Here is a 23508-nt window from a genome sequence, read left to right on the forward strand (position 1 = left end):
CAATTTGGCTTTGGACCATGGATGCCTTTAAGAAGGAACTGAGAGAAAACACGCAACATGCCCAACATTTGTACGAGACATGCATAGGAGGGAGAATTGGAAAGCAGAGGGATGTAGCCAAGAGGACGTGATGGCTTTGTTCCAAACATGCAAAAAATGAATCTTTCAAAGGCTTTTTTTTTAAACTAAAGTAAATTCAGATCAAGATAAAGTCAAAAACCTTCATTGAAAAGCTTTATTCCAAAATGTAGTTGGCAGGAAGAAAGTTGAAGTTGGTGAACATTGCAATAAGCCACAAGTTGAGTAACAAAGTGCTCCGTCAGTCATCTGTACAGTGGACGTGGGTTTGAGAAATGACACATAAAAGATGAACAAAGCACAATGAAAAGTGCAAAAAATGAGAAACTGCTAAGACTGTTTCATTTCTGAACTCAAAAGTTGAAAGATTAAAATTAAAATAAATACTCCAAATATGCAGATGAGTTATCGAGTTGCAGGTCAACATACTGGCTCTGTCATCACAGAGAGAAGTGATTACTGTGTCAAGATGTGGTTTTTCTTCTAGCATGGATCAATTAATTGACTGAACCAGCAAAAACAATATTGATCCATGTCTTTGGCCCCTGACACAAGGAACCTCTGCAGGCAAGAAACTGAACCATGCTGATATTTTGTAGCCCACATCCGTGTAAAATAGTCAATCTGTCATTTTGTTATGGCTTGAATTCAATAATAATCACATTAATTATCTCTATAATCATCAAGTAGAAGATTCGGCCAATCAAATGTAAGAGAGAGTTGAAAAGGACAAAAGGCTTCATACCAAAACAAATACTGTACATCAAAATCCTTCATCATCATGTTACAAAACCTTAAAATTCTGGACAAGATTTGATTTGAGATGCAATTCAATCTCAAGTATCAATTTGACTTCTTTTACAATTTTACATATTTAATAAAAAAGGAAATAGACTGCCCAATTACCCTAATGTGGAAGAACCAGTGGTGAAAAATAATTAAAATGTGAAATGACAAAGCAGAGTGAATTTCAATAGCTTCTGAGGGAGCTCACCATGGAGCTAAATGAGTCATTTCTGGTCTTTTATCTTTTCTGTTACCATCAGTGTCGTAACGCCAAACAGAGATCATGAATATGTGACATAAAGGCTGATTCCTGCCAAAGATTAAAGAGGCAATTATACGGAGAGAGTGGAGAATTTATCAGTGTGAAGACCCTGACAGTCGCTGCATTTTCATGTCTAAAGCAGGAGTCTTTTATCTGAGGATTTTTTGCGCACTGACTTGACAGATTCAAGATCCCACGGTGGATACACAACACAGCACAACCCTCAGGTTTATAATGCCTTTCCAATATAGAAGAAAAACAAATACAAGTCAAACTAAAAGGCAAGCTCATTTGTTCAAAAACTATTAAAAACACATCAACGAACCACACCGATTCATGTCCCTTCACTATCATGAACACACTAAGTAGTTTATCTTTTGTCAATTCCACACACACCAAACTGCTGCTGTGAAAACTAACTTTAGAACAAAATGTCTATTAATGCAACAGTGAAAACAGTCCCCAACAAATCTGCTATTTTCTCCTCTTTGAGTGAGGTTTGATAAAAACCACAGTGCCCTGCTGTTTAAGGAAATTATTGAACCTTTCTTAAAAATGTAACTGTTTATATTTTGATTTAACCAATGGCCCTGGAGCCGAGTGCCTCAAAAAGACTGGGGAAGTCAAAGTATCGAGAGTCTCGCTAATCTAACTGCTGGTTTTGGCCAGCCTTATCTATTAAAGTGTGCAAAATTTCTGGCAGATTTAGTCATGTATAATTTAATTGACAACATCAAACCAAATTCAGAGTGGTTAAAGGAATAATTTATCTCCCAAATTACCATTTGTATGTCAATTACTCACCCTGTGTTGTGCTGTATTTGTTAGGACACTTTGTTTTTCTCACACTGAAGTCAAAGGGGTCCGCATTTAACAACAGCCAAAGTATCTCAAAACATCCATTAAAAAACTGTAATGTAACTCGTGCAGTATAATCCAAGTCTCCTTTACCCAGTTGTGTGCTCAGTGCAACAGGCGGCACTTTCTGATAAGACTGAAGGGAAAATCTGTCTGTGCTCTCTTGAAAGCCAGACTCCATTGACAAAAACTGTAATTTTACCTCACTGAACACAGGAGCTGCTGGTCTATTACTGCCTCGATCAGTCAGTTTGTTTGTGTTACGGAGTGACTTTGTTGAATCTGAACTAAAGCTTCAAAACACCAAAGTCAAAATCACCAGAGTCTGGCTATAAAAAGTCCATAGTTGCGTTTCACTTTTAGTTCCACTTCCCGTCAAAAAGGCCTGTCTTTTCGTTAAATCATGAGAATATGACCTAATAAATGAGACTTGGACTATACTGCACAAGTTGTGTGAGAATTTGTAAATGACTGTGCTGATACAGTTTTGTTTTTGTGGACCCCTATGACTCCAACTCAGCAAGAATTTTCTCTTTTTTGGATTCTTTGCTCACAAGGGGCAATAAAAAAAATATTTTTTTCACGCATTCAATGTAACACGGGACGAGTAATTAACAGAAATTATCATTTAGTTTTCCTTCAAAAGGTATGACTAATTTCCACTGAGTGATTCAGTTTGGCTTCACCACTCACACGTGCAACCCGGTGATGAGACGGTTTTAGTTTTTACTGGCATTCCCAACAAAGCATCTGTAGCTGCTTTCAGACTTGGACTTTAATCTGTACACATGCTGGCAGTGCTACACAGCAGCAAGTTATTTTTCTCTGAAAGTCACACAGACTATCCAAGTCTGGTTCGAACGAGGTCATATTACCACTCAAGGTTAATAGAGAAACATATTAATGAATGTACTGCAATAAATCTCTCATTTAATCATCATTTTATGTGCACCAGGAATTAAAATTGGTTTAATAAACCATGAAATACTGTGAATTAACCAATTTCAAGTTGTAGTACAGATGTCCTTGTCACATCAAGAAGGCCTTTTTTAAAATATATTTCCCAATTAAGATATTTAATCCCCTCCTTGCAGTGAGAGAAGAGATTGCAAAAACCTCAGAAAATCACTCAATTATCACACAACAGTGTCCATAAATATTAAAGTGTCATTGATATTTGGACGGATAGCCATGAAAACAGAAAAAAGGACAGTTTAAAAAGAGGGGGTAGAATAAAAAAAAACCAAACTTTTCAGACATGATGGCACAGAATGCAAAGACCAGAAAGGGCCCAAATATCAGCAGACAAACGTTGGATTTGGTACACAAGTAAGAAACATTTTACACAAAATATATACACCCATGTCGTTTTGTCACCCACCCATCCAAAAGTAAAAATACAAGCCGTGAATCAAACGTTCACTCATAGCACTTCACAAATTAACACCACTGATACAGCAGCAATAAAAAACAGAACCAAACCACTGTAGCACGATACACATTTCAATAGGCACAGCAGAGCATTGGCAAATGTAGTGCACATTCAACGATGTGGGTCAATATATGGCTCTCTGTTAGACACAAGTTCATAACAAAAGGTTAAAACTTGAACATGATGCTCTGATTAACCGCTAACCGCAGAAAAAAAGATTCAAGACACAAATCCTTCATGGACTGAAGTATTGAAAGTGATAGTAGAATAAAAGCTCCTACAGTGCACCACATGCGTCCCTTAAATTGATTTGTCGATGTCACCGAACGGAAAACAAGCGCTCCCGCGCTGCTCTACATCACATTTGATGGGAAGTCAGGGGCCGCTACATAGCATGAATCAAACCCCCTCAAGTATGACAGAAACAATTCAATAAACTTCATTTCGTAAACAAGTCGTCTGTGAAAAGAGGATGAACGGACGGTTGCGTGCACACTGCGCCTGACACAGCAAATCAGAAATGTACTGAGTTGGTTTATTTTGCTCAAACTTCATAGATTGTTTTTTGCTGTAACTTATCATAATCAATTGAATTTGCTTGCACAGTGTAAAGGCTATAGAATAGCGCCACCATCAGTGTTTAAATTGGTGCCCTATAAGCCAGGCTTTCACAATTCAACTCTATCTGCCAGCTGGTACAATTTCTCCAAAAAGATGAAGGCTCGATTTATGGCACAAAAGATGTGCATCAACCAGTGTGCAACCAAAAACCGGAAGAAGATAGCCCTTTGTTTTCCAGGTAGCTATCCCCCATTACAGAAGAGTATTCATTTTGCTGTTACAACCCCCTGTAGCCGAAACAGTGGAGGGTGGAACAACCCAAATAACCACGTAAACTTTGGTAGTCAGTAGGCTCTGAAGGAAACAGAAAACAATCCGGTTATATTTGCACCAGTGGCACCAACAAAACAACCTGAAAATGCTAGATGTCTGTCTCCCTTCATGTAAAGCTGAACAAATGTGAATAAGATTCCTGAACGTGATTAAAACTCGCACCAAGAACAAGAGTGCAAATAAACACACTTAGAAGTCACACAAGTGCTCCTCTATGACCAAATGAGAAACTGAAATAAAAAAAACATTGTTTACATTCATTAATAAAACAAGATGCCATAATGTGGACAGCCCCGACTTAAATTCATTTAGGACAGATTAATTCCATAGACCTCTTTATACTTTTACTTTCAGGTTATCTTTAAAGTCATATAAACATGACGTAAGCCCACTGACGACTCTGTTGCTGCCACACTAAATGAAAAGATAAAAAAACAACATCTAGATTTCCCATTAAACACTAGGAGGTGCGACTCCGCAGTATCTGCAGAATCGTTGCTACACATGCGACAGTGGTGCCCAGTAAGAAAAATCCATGTTAAATTACCGTTGGTGTGATGCACTCTGGAGCTTCACTGTTATCTCATTGTCCCGTCTTGGTGACAATATCCATTAAAGCCGGTGTTTTAATCTGGCGATCTTGAAGAAGACAACATTTATCTTGTAAACTCTGTTTCTGCCAGAAAATAGGTGTCTGTAAAAACATGCAAGAATCCACTGAGCTCAACGACTGGAAAATGGACTAAAGCAACAAAAAAAGTGGTTTGAGTGAGATTGTACCAAAACAACAAAACAGATTTAGATGCTTTACACGTCACCAGTTAGATTTTAAATAATTGTATTTGTGTACCACCTGGGTTATGGCAAGCTTACTCGCCATACACGTCCTAATACTTTAAGTCTTTGTTTGATTAAAGGCAAGCATGTTGGGTATTAGGAATACTCTGCATTTGCTTTTCAGAAAGGCACTGGCCTCAAAACCGAAATTGGTCCCTGGACACTGAACTTTAGCTGCCCACTGCTCCTAAGTACTAAGGATGGGACAAATTAGGGGACAGATTTCTCTAAAGGGATTAGGAAGTAGATCTTTAAGGTGCTGTATGCAACATTCAGAGCACATCTGTGATTCAGGGTCTGGGGTGGGATTGTCTGCACACGGTTCTCAGCGTGGAAGTGGCTGAGCTGGAAGCAAACGGTGTTAACCTGGAGGAGAACCGGACGGTAGGTGCTGTTTCCACAAAGATGCTGTCCTGATATCAGCCATAACAGCCTTATGAGTGCAGTGCAAAGCTGAGCTAACCAGGGGGACACACCAAGAGGGACTGACATGCAAGCTCAGACTACACAACACACACAGAGGAAGCATGATTTTATTATCTGCTCAGGACGCCATTACTCGATAATGGGCCCTATGTAGTGCACAACACAGCACAGCTTTCATCACCAGCTTCAGGCCAATGCATTCGTCATTTTCACAGCCAGTGCCTCACAGACTTGTATTTTTACATAGCTTTGTTGCTACATTAATGCTCTGAATGTTTCATAGAGCTCCTTTTACTTCTTTTATGCCCTTTTTATACATGAGCTAATGCACCGGGCTTTGCAAAAATAAAGACTTCTACAGATAACGTAGAGCAATCTGTTTAAATATAAATGTAGCAGAGCATGTTTCATAGATTTTCATCAATGATTATTGCACCTTCAAACATCAGTGGGTTAACAGAATGAATTTGTGGACTCCTTCACAGCCATGACATCTAGGACTTTAAAGGATTTTCACATCACGTGGCAAAGAAAATTCAGGGATGATGTGATTGTTGTTATCACACACACAAGAACGATCCAGTCACCTACGTAACAAAGCCCTCCCTCTATCTTCTTTCTTGTCGTCTGTTGGCACCAGCTATTCAGAGCTGATTTTAAAAAAGCTTTTTACATTAGAGACCAGCTCTAACACAAACCTTTTCCTTAGGAAAAATAAAGAAAAAGGAATGAAAAAAACGAAATTAACTCCTCCACATGGAATCAAAGTACAGGTGGACGGCGAAGGTCCGCCTCACTGCTTAAGACAGCAGTCCGGCCCGGACGGTTGCTTAAGAAAACTGCCCGACTGAACGGCAATAACAGTCTTTTGACTCACACAGGACCTCCGTGGGCCTGATCTCCTGTTACACGTCTGATACACGTCTCCTGTATGGCGACATCACTTGGGTGGAGACGGCCATATGGGGAGAGCGTGGGCTTCTGTGTTAAAGATGTACTTGTCTAGGCTGAGCAGCTCCATGTCGTCAGAGAAGAGCAGAAACAGGTACTTCAGCGTCTCACCCAAGAAGAAACTCTCCATCTTGTCCCGCGGCCCGGGGTTAACGGGGTCGCGGACGTTGTTAATGGACGTGTAGCCACCACCTGGGACCTGCAGAAAAAGGTGGAGGAGTTTAGTCGGCTGGTTAATGGACACAAAACTCTAATGTAACTGGTAATTGTAGTAACACTAATACAGTACTTTAGTGTAGTTATTGAAGCTGCAGAGTACGTCCCATCCCCAGTCTCTGTACTTGGTGTCCTTAGTGAATCTGTACATGTAGAAAAGACTCTCCACTGTCTCTGGTCTCAGCAGGTTGTGTCTGTCTGCAGGCTGGATGATAAAGGAGAGTTTGTCAAAAAATATCAAAATGAATAAAAACAGATCAAATAAAGATATTTCATGTTGGACAACGTTTCAACCTGACAGCCCCACAGAATAGACATGTAAAAGACGAGTGAGAATAGCTACAGTTAAATAAAATATAAGTTAAAAGCTGACAAATTTAAATGTCAAAGTATGAAAGGCTTCCTGCAGATTAAGGGAAGGTAGATTTAAGACTTTTAACACTTTTTAAATGCCATTCGGACTGAAGTTAAAGACCAGTTTTCTAATAATCTAAATTCAAGGACAATTTTATTTTGCCCAAATGGTTATTGTAACATAAAATTGGACTTTTTTTGTAGAGTAAAAAACCTATATCAAATGTTTAAAAACAACTCTTTTTAAAGAGGAACACGCAGAAGACTATGAACATATTATATTGTCATAAAAAATTGTATTTGGAGGGAAATATCTGGCATTTCTGGCTGGTTTTCTTCCACTGCTTTGATACCCATCATGACGAGTTTAAGAAAAGTAATTTATTAAATTATTTAACAAAAAAAAAATATGTCAACAATTATTGAGTTTTTACAAAAAAAATGCATGTCTGAGCATATTTATGATTTTTTAAAGATTCATTTAAGTGAATATAATGGCAATATAAGCCTTTTTTTTAGATTAATTCATTCAATGCCTTTTTAAGACTTTTTAAGGATCCACAGGAACCCTGCTTGACTGCACAACAGACAGTTGGACAGCACATATTTAATGCTTCTTTTTTACCACTTTGATGGAAAAAAGTGGGAAAGGAAAAAAAAACGAAAAGAGGAGATTAGCTAAGGCTCCAGGCTAAAGAAATCAAGACAAACAGATGCTTTGAAAACCTCCTGGGGTTCGATGTGACTTTGCTAACTTTAAAACGGAAACTACAACGGTTATCTTATCCTAGAATTCAGCTTACAGAAGCTCTAAAGGCTTTGACAAATAAGGTTTTAAGTAAATAAAATGGAACAAATAATCCATTGAACAGATTAATGTGATGGACCTCTATGTACTTTTACTTTCAGGTTAACTTTTAAGTCATATAAACATGACGTAAGCCCACTGACGACTCTATTGCTGCCACACTAAATGAAAAGATCAATTTTCATTATTAATTAATTATTCTATTAATTTAAATTCATTAAATTAATCTACAGGGAACAGTACAAATCCCTTATTTATGTATGTATTTTTTTCTGTGTAAATGAGTTATATAAGTTCAAAAATGACTGAAATAAACTGAACTAAACTAACAAACGCATCAAGCTTATATTTCACTTTAATGAAAGCAGCAGTAGAGACAAGCACAATAATAATGGCTGCTTTGATAAACGTAGAGCAATTAATGAAAAAGTGAATGAGCACAGAGGAGGGTTAGGAAGGCCATGGTGACAATTCCCAGGACAAATTGAGACAAACTAATTTTATTCATCAGGCTCACTCCATTTTTTACCGGCTTATTCAAGAATCCATAGTGTGCTCTCACTTCTTTTGGTTTCTATAGCTTTTCTGAAGTTACACAATGTGCATTCAACAGAAAGCAGCAATACAAGACGCACAAAAAAGGAGTCCTTTCAAATGCACATAGGTTTGAATTTGTGAAGAGATTTGAATAAGAAGAAAAAGAGTTTCCACTATTAGTAACTCTTATGATTTCCATTCAAGTCAGCAGCCATTCAGATTATTTTTTTACTTTTAGTTTTATTTCAACTGAATTAAAATGTTTAAATGAACTTTTACAGCAAGTCACATAACATAAGCTATAATTTGGTACCTGACACAAACAGACTCAGACACACACACACAAAAACACAAAAGACAAACAAACGATCAAACAGCACCTGTCTGCTATTAGCCTCACCTTGACAACAACATCGCGCCCGTCATTGGCCTGCAGGCTGAAGTGTACGATCTCTGGGCTCAGCCCGGTCTCCATCTGCGTGTACATCTGGTGACACGTCTCCATCAGCTGCACGGCCAGATCCATGTGGTCCCCCGGGAGGCCATTATGGGCCCCCAATGCCAAGGTCCCAGGCAGGAAGCACACGAGGTGGTCCTTTAGAAAGACGAACAATCAGGGAGGACGACACTGAGACATGATGAGCGATAATGATGAGAGCTGGAACTGATTGGACTGATAGAGGAGTCTGTGCAGCTACTGATTCAACAAAAGGACAAAAGCCGATTGATTGAACAAGGCGGTCATTGTCTGTGATGTAAGTTCACTGAGTTTTGGCATTGTGTGATTACCCGATGTCAATCAGAGGTCCCTCAATTGTGTGTGGTACTTCTAAAACACATTTGGCCACAAAATACACATCTAAAATATACAACAAGACAAAATTTGAATTTGAGGACTTTAGCAAATCCTAGAGTAAATCAGACTCTATGAGCTACGCATTTCACACGCTGACTTTTTGGTGAGCATCTCTACCATTTTCGGGTTGAAGCGGTTGTGGGACAATTCTCCAACAAAGGTCAATCTGTGAGGCCCCGTCTGTCTCACAAGGTGCTTTTTCACTCCCTCCACAGCCTGAAGGTAGTCCTCCAACAGGCTGCACAAAACACAAACAGAAAATGTGACAATATAAATATTAGTCAGTTTTATATTTCACAAGTAAGTCAGTCTGTAACTGTTACAACGTCACTGATTTCTCAACATTAAACTGCTTTATTCAGTGTTTTTACTAAAAAATAAGCTGCGCACACATAGCAGGCACTGGACAAGCGGCCCATCCACAACTTGTAAAATGGCTATAGATTTGTTATATGAAACTGCTTTATTCAGTGTTTTTATTGGCTTTAATCACCTGGTCCATTTGGTTTGGAGAGGAGGAGACCTTTTCGAGCAATTTGGCTTCACGTAAAACATCCTGAACTATGAACATTTAAGGAACTCTAGCTGAGAGAAGTTTCAGCGCATTGAAATCTGCAATCCCCACTGCTATATGCCACTAAATCTTCCTAAATCTTACACACTGCTCCACACTGAAAATGATAGCATAATATGATCATATCATTAAACATGATAATACTGAACTCCCAGCTCTGACTAGGTGTGGCTGCAACGTGTGAGCAGCCTAACCACTGACAGTACACTGAATGACACGTCAGGTCATGTTCTTCTCTGTACTTTGACACTTTGTAAATTACAATCATGTCTCTGCAGTACTGTTTTGTATTCTTATTTTTCTAAATACACATTAAGTTTGCTTGTCAATGGCTCTGTTGATCAGTCTAGAAATCCAGTGTTTTCTGTCACAATCACAGAACATTAACTGAGAAATATAAAAGTTGGCATTACTCGTCTTCCGTCTTGCCTCCTTGGATCCACTGTTTGAGCAGGTATTCATAGTAGCTGTCCGCCCTGGCACCAAGCGTGAAGACTCCTTTATGGGTGAACTGGCCGCTGTTGGTGTTGATGAACATGGGCACCAGGCCGTCCTGTTTGCCTGGCAGCTTGTGGACCAGCTTCATTACCTCATTCACAACATCCTTGGAAAGTTAAAGAAAAAAAAAGGAGCTACGTTTTATGTCTAGACGAGATAATGAACCCAACAGCCTCACGTCACTTGCTGCCGCTGTGTGGGCTGATAAGTTTGAAAAATACTGTTTCAAGCAATTTATCATAATAAAATTATTAGCAATTTTACAGTTTGATGAAATGGGGCTCATCAAGTCTCACTGGGCTGGCCAAGGTTACGACGTGATTACTCAAATAAATGTCAGATTGGTCTGAAGATCTTCAGGGGCGAGCTCTGGTTTCTGGAATCACCCATGAACTGACAACATGATGGATCTGAAGTGAATCCTTGCTCATGCTTGTCTCTTCAATGAGAGTGTTTGTGAGCTATACTTTAAGTCTGCTTTAAACCAAACTGAAACCCTCCATCAAATATCTATATAAACTGCCTCCAATCTTCCCTCTCAGAGCACTGGAAGTAATGCTAAATCAAAATTATTAGACACACACTCTGCAGAACATTTTTACTGCTCCTGGTTTCCTGACCTGATACTGTGGGTCCTGCGTGAGGCGGCTCAGCTCTCTGAACTCCAGCTGAATGCTCGTCACCTCGGCCAGCGTGCTGTCTGACGTCCATCGAGGGGGGTGGGCTGTTCCCCTCCCGATGTTGACGTCTGAGAATGGGATCTTTGAGGGAGTTTTGAAAGCAGGCATCAACCTGAAGCCGAGATCTTTCTGTAGGCGGAGAAAAAAAATAAAATACATCAGAAAAAATACTTTTTCTGTCTAGTAAGAGTGAAGTATCACTGAATTTAATTTGAAAATGCTACTTCACACATTTCCACATCAATAAATCTGAAGTCATCTGATAACTCTGAGGCAGAGAAGGCTGACTGAGAGCCCTATCAGTTCAACAAAGCATTTTATAATAAAGTAATATCAGTTGCATTCTCATTTGAACCTAATTTCTTGAAAAACTAACATCCCTACACTGCTGTTCTTCAACAAGAAGACAACAGAAGAAGGCAGGACAGTGACAATGCCTGTAGACTGACTCACAGCTTTATCTAGGAAGAGTTGGTCTCCGGTCAGATGGTAGGTACTCAGCAGGCCACCAAGGACTCGGATGGTTGTCTCAAAGAGATTCACGTCCACATTCTTGTCGAAGGTGAGCTCTTTCTCTACCCAGTCCTTTGCCTCTGCGAACTCTACGTGAGAATGCAAGAGTGTGACAGAGAAAAAGAGAGAAAAAATTGTTCAGTGTTTCAAACTATCATTCTGACCCAAACCATTATCTATCCTCTGCAACCAAGCACTTTCTGTGCCTACACATACCTGACCTTAACCACAGCGTGGTCACACTATGAAACAGCAAGACAAAAATATTTTGAAGTTGCTTGTGAGAGTTCTGTAAATCTACAGTTACCATCTAGTCATGACCATCAATTTAATGTGGTGGATTAAAGATCATTTTCTGATTAAGTGGTTTCATTAAAAAATACCAAAAACAGCCGCTGACCAAAGGCTTCGTTAAACTTTTAAAAGAAATATACACTAATGCTGTCAAACTAACATGGAAAAGTTTAAAAATAGGAAAGTTCATAACTGATGCACACATTTTGTCTTTTTCATACAATGCATTTTCCTTATGAAAATGTGGTGCCTGAGTTACCCACAAAACTCGTCTGCAAATACAGCCCCTCAAGCCGCTAGTCTCAAGCAGAGATAAGAAGCAGGCTAAAGAGATCTGGTGAGATAACTTCTTTCTTATTCCACACACACACACACACACACACACACACACACATTTATTTCATTTGTAAACTTGTAATCTTCAGTATCAGCTAGTGTTGTCCTGTGTAAAATGTATTTATCAATACATGTCAATTCTGAATATTTGAATCAGTTTCAAAACTTATTTCCACAGTACTGATACACTGGTACCAGCTGGGCTTTTTCACACTCTCTTTTACTGTAAATGTTAACGACATTCTGCAGTTCTCTGCTATATTGTCATTATAGCCTTGACATATTTATCTAGAAATTAAACTTTAAAAACGTATACCCATTCAATTTTCTCCATGGTATTGAGAATTGTACTGAATCTTAATATTTTTCAGGGCACTGTATCTAAATCAGAAATTCGAGTACTGCAGCAACCCTGATAATAACACAACAGACGCTGCACAGCTTCCTCTTGAGCCACAAAACACTTAATGCAACTGGTTTACATATGTAGCATTACTTGTCACCTTTAAACAGACTTTAAAGTGTATAATCAATAAAGGTCCCTTTAAAAGTTAGTAGAGACCAAATGCAAAGCTGCCTTTGAGAGATGGCAAAATTATGTACATATTGTACAAAATGGAAAGATGAGAGTGGATACAAACAGACACATAGATAGGACAGTCAGACGGACAGAATACCTTCTTTTAGGCCCAAAATCCACATAGTGTCCAAAGAATCAATGAGCGTCAAACCCAGTCCAAACCACTCGCCAAAAGACCTGGAGATTGGCTTGAGCTCATCGTGACCCCAGGCGTAGCCCTTATAGCCTTTCCACGCGTGTCTGAAGGCATCACGTACTGCCTCCAGTCTGTCCACAGCTCCAGCTGAGACTACAAACAAAAGCCCACAAAAGGAATGAATAAGAAATAAAAGACTAATCTCAAAAGTCTGTTTTTCCTCTAGGATACTCTCTCAATAGTGCACGTCTCATTTATCAGATTATTTTCAGTAGAGAGAATATTCTGTGCTGCGAGTTGCTGCTTTGAGCACAGCAGGGTTTTATCCTGCGAGGCAGATATGCTCAGACTCCGGGTTTGAAAAAGGTGCTGGGCTTTAAACAGCATACACCAGTAGAGCTGGACAATGCTATGTTAAAGAATCAGCTTCAGGGGAAAAGTTTCTCAGTGGATCCAAAAAGAAAGAAAAGTTTGAACTTTCCTCTATTTCAGAGAGAACCAAATGAGGGAGGAGGATCTCAATGATACAGGCTGGAGACTAATAAAGAATGCAATGAAATCTTATTGTTTCAGCATGTTACATCATTGTTAAGTGAAAATATTTGGATTTTGGAGTATTCGTCAGACAAAACAAGAACTGAACTCCTGACCTTGGGCTCTGGGAACTTGTTAGTATCTGACATTTTATAGACTTCACTCTATGTGTATTAATTGGAAAAAAAACAACAGAATTCACAATTTCTTTTGTTTCCTTGCTGTATAAAGCCCTTAGTAAGAATATGAAGAATTTGAGCAGCACTGACCTTCCACTGTGTGAGTGTCGGCAGGGTTGGCTGGGGGCGCTGCAGCTTCTTTCTCATTGGCTGAGGGTGGAGGCTCTGTGGCCTGATCGGCTTCAATCATTGCTCCTCTCCAGCTATCGGATGAAAAGTGAGGCAAATGCTTATTTATACAGCACATTTCAGCAACAAGGGCAACTCTGCTCTGCATAAAACATCAAAAACACTAACACACACTAACATCATTGACGATGTTATGGAGCAAAAGAAAACAAAACAAAACAAGCTAAAACAGAATAAGAATTAGCACATTAGCACATGCTTTCTGGTCATGTAGTAAACTCTATACATACGAAAGAACATGTTTTTGCTGTTTCTTTTTTGGGAAATTTGGGGAACCTGATCCACTTACAGCTATTCTTGGAGCCCCTAGCTCCTTATGATCTGCAAGTGAATACCAAAATATGGCTGTTTTGTTTGGAATGGTGACTGCAAGAAGATAATTTCACAAATGTGAAAGATGAACTCGTCCCTATGTGTGATTTACCGTAACATGAAATGGCAAAAGCATTACATCTGGAGAGCATGAGATTCTATGACGAAGAGAGGGGTGCTGTTTTTGAGAAAATCTGGGACCCCTTACTGAAATTCTTTCTGGGCAAAGACTAATGTAGTAATATTTTTAGATGAAGCACCTCGCTGTGTTTCATCCTCCTCTTCTGTATACATAAAAATGTATTAATGTGTGATATCATAAAAGGCAGTTGCAAGTAGCTGCTGTATAAAGCTCTTGGTAAGAATTTCCAAACTTTGAGGTAATGAATCCCAACAATGGCTACAGGGTCTGTGTGCAGCTGGAAAATGCCTGATTCCAATATTGGTAACTGGATGGCAAATGGACTTGCATTTGTATTGCACTTTTATAGTTGTTTGACCACTCAAAGGGCTTTCATATACTGGCTCCTGCAAAAGGTGACACATGCTACTCAGTTTTAAACATTCACACACAATCACATACTGATGGTACAGTCACAGGGAGCAATTTGGGTTTCAGTATCTTGCCGAAGGATATTTGGGATTGAACCACTAACCTTGCAATTAGAGGAAAACCCGCTCTACCTCCTGAGCCACAGCCGATATTTTGAGCAATATCATATTAAAGTTTCATCTGTGTTTCTAAACAGTTGTAAATCTGTCTGTACACACCTGACAATCTTTTTGTCTTTGTCCTCCTCCTCTCCTTCTTCTTCTTGAGCCACCTCCTGAGCTTGTTTTTCCCTGCCGACTGTGTCTGAAATATTTCCATCTTTCTGCAGGTTTGGTGGACCCCTCTTGTTTGGGAATAGCTTATTCTGTGGAAAAATAAACAAATAAGTACCTGCACATACAGTCCACAAAGAGCATTGGTTTCAAGAGTAATGTTTAACAACCATTTTAGTAAAAATAAATCACAGTCAGAGCTGTCGTTAACGGACTGTGCCAGCCCATAACTGCAAACCTTCAGAACAGCAATAAGTAAAAAGGAACAGAGTATCCCATTAACAATGATTTGTCTCCAGTCACGGATGTACCTCCTCACTACCTCTCCCAATCAGATACAATGCACATTAATTATTTTACAGCTATAGCTACACACAGGGTTCCTACAGCTTAAATCGAGTTAGATTTAAGACTTTGAAAGGCTTTTTTAATGTCGTATGGAAATTAAGGGGGGTTTCAAATGTTTATTGTAACAAAAAAATGTGACTTGTCTTGTGGTGGAGTCAAAGGTAGAACAGAAGTGGAAAATACCTGCTGTTTGTTGGCAAATTTTCTTGCTGATTTTTTGTTTTTAACTCGGCACGTGGGATTTTACTGCCTTGATTTCAATCATGTGGCATATTTTGCATAAAATACAACAAGCCTCATGTGCATTGTCGAGTACTCGTTTCAGCCATGTCTCAAAATCTTGGTTGAATAGCCAATTTTCATTAATTTGCATTTCCCCATGCTGTCCGGGGTACAATGACAGCTAGCTAAGTGTTGCTGGTTCCATTATGCTGATTTTAATGTGAGAGGCATTCAGTAAATTTAAATAAATAAAGACATGAGACTTAGATTTTTCAACGCAACAAAAAAATCAGAAAATCCTACTTTCCATGTCCTAATTTTTAAAAGACTTTTCATGCCTTTTAAGACTAACAGGAACACTATATAAAAAAGCATTGCACAGACCAAGACATGGACAACTGTGCTCAAAATTCAAATGCAGCACTGACATTAAGAGAGTTCATACTGTTTTTATTAGTTATGTCATGTCATGTGTCAACTTCACAGGTCGTTGCAGGTTTAGCGTAGCTGCAGATGAAAATTAGTCAATCTTGGCCAACTCTTGCATACTCAATATTTTAATTGATGTTAACTGATGTGAAATAAATAGACTGAGCCACAACTCTAACCTTAATGGGGGGTTTGGCCAACATGGGGATGCTTGGTCCTCTGGGCTTCACCACAACTTCTGCATCCACATCTGCACCCACATCTGGATCCACAGCTGGCCCCACATGTGGCCCTGCCACAGGAGGCAGAGGTTTTCCTGCAGCCTGATCCAATATCGACTTCACAGCTGGAGGAATATCTTTCACGTCTCTGTCATTCAGCTCCAGCCAGTCCTCCCTGTCGGACACACCTAAACACACAGAATAAACGAGAAAAAAAGCTGAGACTAAGTCCACAATGAGCCAGTTAACTCTATTATTACATGGCTATCACTATATTAGTTATCTGACAAAATCAGTCTCTCCATGATGTTGTGATCACAATAATTACTGCAAATTCAGTCAGTAACCTTGAATTCTGCAGAACAGCAATTTTGTCCAATCACTGCAACTTTACCGCAAATTTGATTTAAAACTGGTGAAATATAATTTTACTCTAGAGCTGCATGCAGCATATTGATCTGTTCAGCCCCTCTCTGTCTCACAAATCTCAATTTTCAAATTCAAATATATTATTAGCATGTACAAAATGTTATTGTTTACACAAAAAAACCAAAAAAAAAACATTTTACACATATTACATACATATGTTACTAGACATATAGTACATACTCTTTGCCTGTTTATCATAAGACTTCTGCTGCGAGCTTTATCCCTGAGACGAAGTCTCACACACACACAGTGACAGGGTTAACCGCTAGCATCACACGGCTAATATTACCCAAAGCTTATTAACAGGTTTAATGACAGAGTCGAGCCGTTTTGATGCATGATCAACCCTCATTGTGGGATATTAACGGCTGCTGCAAAGTTTCTGTCCAAGCGGAAAAATATGACCAGAAGAGATGAGATCAGGTTGTGCTGTGTTAGCTTGTGCAGAAGGAGAGCAGCCCATCGTTTTTTTAGCGATGCATCAATACATACATCATTAACAGCTAAATGGTGAGTATTATCTGCCCCAAATCTGAGACAGCGTCATAACTACTTAAGCAGTTTTCACTTGAAATTGCAATTTTATTGCAAAAACACCTGTAAACACTGCAGTTTTTTAGAAATGTTGCCATGAAATCAGGCATTTCAGGCCACAACAATCCTAAACACAGCATTTGAAATCCTGGAGAGACTGCAAAATACATAACATATTGTTAAAAAGACTTTATAGAGATGGCCAAAGAAAGTTCCTAACTTTACACAGTCCCTGTCTGAGTCTGAGCTCAAACACATCCTCCTTTAGCCTCAGACTCAGTCTGAGCAGGCATACATACATATATCATCCTTTTCCAAAAAGCTCATTTTTCAAAGTTTGCATAAAAACGAAGGGAGTTTTCAGATTTATCTACTCTAAAGAGGGTTTCTCAGAAATCTTTTTTGGGTTTTGGGTGTCAAAAAATTATACATCATTATAGACATAAAGCTAAAACTAAAGTTAATAGATTCAAATTTAGCCATCTTAGTGCGGACGTGGTCTGAAAATCAAATATAGTGCATGAAGTACACAAGAGTTTAAGAAAGAAGGTGTGCACAAACACACAAGTAATAAAACCTGATCTAAACAGAGAGATAAACGATCACAGCGTCTTATGTGACGTTTAAGTAACCCACTGCAATTTATCACCAACAGACATAGCAACACAAGCAATCCAACACATCGGCTGAATCTAGTCACGCAGCAATAGCATCCAGACATTGTCTCTGCCCTGTGTATATGTGTGTGTGCGTAGCGTTGTGCAGACATTGTTTACCTCGCCACTGCTCTGTGATGCTGGGATAGGAGAGCAGTCCAAATATGAGCAGCAGAGCCAGCAGGAACAGGATAAGGCTTCGCTGGAGCCGAGACAGCTGCTTCCATTTCTGTAGGCAGATAAAAAAAAAAAACAAAGCTAACAACACTGAAACATGTCTAACAGCTCTGAATTAAAATCCAAAGCATCTATCAGCAGATTCTAACACCCTCTCCTTCTTAAAATATATCACAAATTACTGCTTTCTTTGAAAATAACAAATAGAAAAGGAGAAAAGCATGATGGCCTTTCTGGTCTTGCTTACCCTGTATAAACTCAACATCTCACCACCTGATGTGTAAATCCAAAAAAACTAAACTAACCAGCTCAACTCAGCAGTGCAGAGGGAGGGACTCGGGGTCTCTCAGGAGAAAAGGCTAACAGGCAGAGTGGTGCTGCTCTAATTAACACCTGTGCAATACCATGAAACTATTGAGCCATCGTCTGTGAGCTGTGACAGAGCACACAACAGACCTTATCTCAGGGGATGCTTTCATTTTGCTTTGCTACAACAGCATCAACTGCATTTTTATAGGAAACATTTTTTGACCAAGCCATTTGTGGTGTATTGCCATAACTGTGGAGCAGATCTTCTCCCCTATATGACCATGAATATGTGAACAGCAATCGAGCTATTATGTCGACTTCATCCTTTTTTTTTAAAAAAGTGAGTCTGCAGGATAAGGAAGATACAATTTATTTTCTCTATCTGCACTGGACTGGAGGAAAGGAAACTTCCTCAGCATAACAATGAGAGATCCAGAGCTTCCACCTGACTCTCATGTCTTCGGAAATGTTGAAAATAACCAATGTGAGTAGAAGTAAAGCATGTGGAGAACTCCTTTTTGCTGCACGAGGACATAAACACCAAGCCAACAAGCCACTCAAAGGAACATGATTTGCAGAGAATGGTTTTCTCAGGAACTATAAACCGTAATCAAATTTGACGGCCCTGCAGGTACAGGGGAGTGCTGAGCCAGATCGACGTCTTTGCTATAAAGCCGGCTTTATAGAAGAAACGTCGGTTGATATATTGCTGGAATAAAATGTTATAGAGCAGTCAACGAGAGGGCTGGTTTGCCTTTTCAGTTCTAACTAAATGATTTCACTTTATGAGAGCTGACGGTGCCGTTTTGCTTTTTTGAGAAAAAAAAAAGAAGTGACTGAAGTAATTGTGTTGAAATGATGATCAAAGGAGGGTTTTTGCTTATGATTAAGATTCCCTGAAAGCCAAATTAAATTAATCCTTTAAATACTGTTTAGTGTTCATATCAAACATTTGCATTCATGAGAAGAAGGCAATGTGCAACTTGACAAGAACTGGCCCCAAAAAAGCAAGAAATTGGTAAAAAGGTTTCAATAAAATTACCTGAAAATAAGCAGAAAAAAAAGAAAAACAAGGAAACAGCCCTTAAAACAAGGAAAAGACAACACTTACGATATCACAATATCCAAAATCTAAGATGGAATCTAGTCTCATATTACAATATCAACAAAATATTGATTTATTGCCCAGCCCTAGTTTACAATAAAAGCAGATTTGTTAGGGAAAAAGACGTGTTAGAGCACATCACGTAAACTGAAGGGAACACACACTGGCAGCTTTAATACACATCGAAACACCTGCAATCATTGTTTTCTCTGCAAGCCCCCATACCTGCGGCGTCTTCAACATGCACCACTGCAGGTTGTTGTGCATCCGCAATCACTGTCCTATTTCTCATTACTGAAGCAATCATTTCTCCTGAAAAAACTGCAATTTCATACCGTTTGCTTCCCAGAACAACTCGTCGTCGCTACAAGACAGTAAAAACCACATCTGATGTATGTGAATCTTGACACAAATGGCTGTGAACATACAGAGCGGTATTAGTCCATTAAACCAATCAATTGAAGTAATCAGTGAGCAACTGAGGCAGTGTCATTATGAGCAAAGGCGTAAGACCAGTTGTACAAGAATTAGACAGTTAACCTATGAAACAAAGCAGCAAAACCCCCCTGAGGAAAAAGCAGCAAACCAAAGAATGAGGTGTACAATGATAAGCGCAACACAATATACGTGTAAAACCAGAGTCTCAAAACCAACAAAGGAAATGAATGAGGCTCAGAGTGACAGGGCACAAGGAGGAGCGCGAGAGATTTGAAAGTAAAGAAAACAAGATAAAAGAAAATGTGCGGGGAGACGGGAGAGAGACGGCGAGATGAGCAAAATTTGTTTTATCTGAGTGCGGTGATCAGAGACATAATGTGTTCAGGGGATGCTTTTATCTGAAGAGTTTGAAAGTTCAGACTGCTCCACAACAAAAGAGGCAAAGAAAGGATGACTGAAACCTAGGAATCGATTTGTCTAAAAAAAAAAAAAGATGCTTTTCATGAAGACAGAAGTGCTCTATCTCAGTGAAGCGATCAGGAGCAGAACCAAGCAGTTGCTTGAACTGAGCCACCCATCAACTATGGCTGGGACACGTGACAATATATATGTCAACAGACGGACATTTTTCTACTCCATTTACACCAAGTGCAGCCAAATCTTAAACATGTCTGCTTGCATTAAATTAGGCCAATATGGATGATACCACAAAAAATGAGCAGGACTTCTGTGTGGCAACATTTGATTTACAAGTTAATACACCATTATGAAGCAACTTGTTTCTCAGGTATTGAATTCACTGGATTTGTAAACACAAATATTCCAATCATGTTATTTTATCTATTATTCTGTTAACAATAGGTACAAATCTATCCATCTGTGAAAAGTGAAGTAACTAACTTATGAATGAAAAAGCACTGTGATACCTAAGGTTGGAGGTAACGGTAACGTTACTGTAGAGTTAACAGGAAGTGAACAGATGTGCAGTGTGTAAATTTAATTTATGTCACAGTATATTGTGAGTGGACTATATAGTAAGGTCACTTTTCATAAAGGTCAATACCATGTTTTTTATTAAATAAACAATTAGCTTATGTTATTTATCCAATATATGTTTCAGTCTCTACTGCATCGCTGTCTACCAGTAAACCAAGGAGAAACGCTGTATCATGTTATAAATTTACATGTACTGTGTTATAAAACATTATCAATAACATCCGCCAGTGCCTTCCTCCATGACTCTGCGGTAGAGCAGTGACGTGTACAGACCTGCAGAGGCAGATCACAGTCATGACATGAGTTTGACACAAGCTCATCAAACTATCAAACTCTGTAAACGTGTTAAAACTCAGTCTGCACTCTGAACCACGGGACCACTCACCCTCCAGCAGGACTGTCTCCGGTGTTTGCCGTTGTTGTAGGTGTGACTGTGCGGATCACTGAGCGTGAGAGAGATGAAGTCCTTTCTGGAAGGCGGATACATCCTCAGACCGGGGCAGAGAGACGTAGCTCATAGAAGCTGAGAGTTAAAAAGATAGCCAACAATGTCTGTTTTCTAAAAATAATATTCTGTGAAAAATATTGTATTGTGTAGTAAAACTGTGCTGAAAACATCGGTTAACAGAACATTAAAGGTCCAGTATGTAGAATTCTGATCTATTGGTTAAAATGTAATATAACATACTGTATATAACTTTGTTTTTCAATAATCAATAATCACCTGAAAATGAGAATTGTTTTGTTTTCGTAAACTTAGAATGGGCTATTTTTATCTACATGTGAAGCAGGTCCTCTTCCAAGGATCCGGCATGTTGTTCTACAGTAGCCCAGAACGGACAAACCAAACACTGGCTGTTGACAGAACCGTTTTGTTTTTGTGTTGGCCACATTAATCTTCTTCGTGCTTGGCTCAAAGTAGAAGTTTCAGTTGTGCAACCTCACTGCTGGATGCCACTAAATCCTACACAATAGACCTTCAACTGATGACTGTCTTTATAATCAATAATATGAGTCATTCCTACAGTAAAATAACATTATTGCTATAAAGTCAGGCAAGGCTGACTGCTGAGAGCGCATTATGCTTGTCTTAGTGTAACATGCATTATACTTCAGGTACATCATTTATTACATTTATGTTTTGCATTTTTTTTCTGTTCCTGCTGCTGTCTACTGTGCTTCTTTTACAGCTTTATTTAACAAAAATATATACAAAATATTTTGGGTAAAAAAAGCATATAAAAAAACATATATGAGAGCACAGATGATTGACATTCTACACAGAACATAATAAATAATAATAGCCTAATAAATAATCCTAATATCAACACATAAATCAATAAAAATCTTAAAAATTAAAACAAAGGACACAGGCAGAATTACAAGCAAGTAAACAATAATAATTCATATTCATATTACATGGGGGGGGGGGGGCAAATACGTTTTTGTAATAATCTAAAAATCTGTTGTTTTTTAAAGAAAATATTATTGAGGGTGAGAGAGAAAAGCACTGAGTTAAAATCAATCAAGACAAGATGGAAAGAGTGTTGTGAACATAAAAATGTTTGATTATGGATTAAGAATTTCCCCCATTAAAATAAAATTTAAAAATATAGTTGCTTGTATCATAACAACAGATTATGTGGGCAGGCTGATGAATCTTGAATAAATTATTTTTTTCAGTGTTCAGTGTTTTTCAGTGTAGTGTCTCATGTTTTGTAAATTCTGTAATTAAAAAAAATATATATAATTGGCTGACATCACATTGTTGACATACCTCTTCAGCACCATGGAGAGCTGATGTGCAATAAAGCATGCACGTGCACTTACTCTTGAGTGAATTTTTTTGGGTTGTCAAAACTTAAAAGAGCTCTTAGACAACACTTTTAAAATATTGATTGTAACAGGAAAACAGGATTGAATACAACAATGATACTGCTTATAGTGATTAAGTAGTTTTTGAACGAAAGCATGATCACATGTTAACGCTACATTTAATTAACTGTACACGGTGTAACGTAGTTGTGACAGTAAAATAGCGCAAAAGTGCAGTTGACAAGTTATTTTAAGAATGCACTCAACCGTGTAAGTAAATGACTGTAAACAAAACAACAACAGAAGCCAATCACAACAACGAGCTATTTCAGCTAAGCAAGCTAATTCGTGAATTTACTACGTTAATTTGTACCGTAGCTACTCCCCTTTATGAGCACACGGTTAAAACACAGAAAAAGCACACAGTGGGCTGCCTCCCCCTCACCTTTGTGCCTGGTTGGTTGCCTCACAGCGACGCTTTTCTCCTGAAAGCTAACCAGCTGTTAGCCGCTAGCTTCGAGGGGCTAGCTTGTTTCCTCGTCCTGTTTCTGAATGGAAAGTGAAACTGTTCGTCGCTCAGAAACACCAACATGCAGCTCAGCGGTCCGTCCGACTGTCACGCGACACCAGCGGCTGCTACATGAAATGTCAAACAAATAAAACTGAGGCAAACATGGCTAAAGTTAGCGAGCGGAGAACCAGAGACAGATGCGGAAAAAAGTAAGCGGTGACGCGACATGATGCTGCGCGTCATGTGACGTGCGCTCGTGCTGCGAGGGAGCGAGCTTTAACCCTTTGAAGTCTGGATCGACACCAGTTTTCATGAGCTGCGCCCAAATGTTTTTCACAAGCTATTTAACCGTTTGACACCTGACCTTGGTTTG

General features: G+C 39.0%; 1 protein-coding gene across 1 annotated transcript; it reads right to left on the reverse strand.

Moving 5' to 3' along the window:
* Positions 1–221: 221 nt before the first annotated feature.
* Positions 222–23375, reverse strand: man1b1a (mannosidase, alpha, class 1B, member 1a). Its single transcript, XM_042509410.2, has 14 exons — positions 23070–23375; positions 21195–21332; positions 17905–18013; positions 16124–16353; positions 14892–15037; positions 13710–13822; positions 12868–13059; positions 11501–11649; positions 10988–11176; positions 10283–10473; positions 9413–9533; positions 8840–9034; positions 6814–6945; positions 222–6723 (listed from the first exon to the last, which is right to left on the reverse strand). Exons 2-14 carry the CDS (start codon positions 21294–21296, stop codon positions 6514–6516), a joined length of 2079 nt encoding a protein of 692 aa, XP_042365344.2. The 5' UTR covers positions 21297–21332; positions 23070–23375; the 3' UTR covers positions 222–6513.
* Between the last annotated feature and the right edge of the window lie 133 nt (positions 23376–23508).

The sequence above is a fragment of the Plectropomus leopardus genome, chromosome 20 (assembly GCF_026936395.1).
Source record: "Plectropomus leopardus strain MGB_pleo_1.0 chromosome 20, ASM2693639v1, whole genome shotgun sequence".
Taxonomy (NCBI): domain Eukaryota; kingdom Metazoa; phylum Chordata; class Actinopteri; order Perciformes; family Serranidae; genus Plectropomus; species Plectropomus leopardus.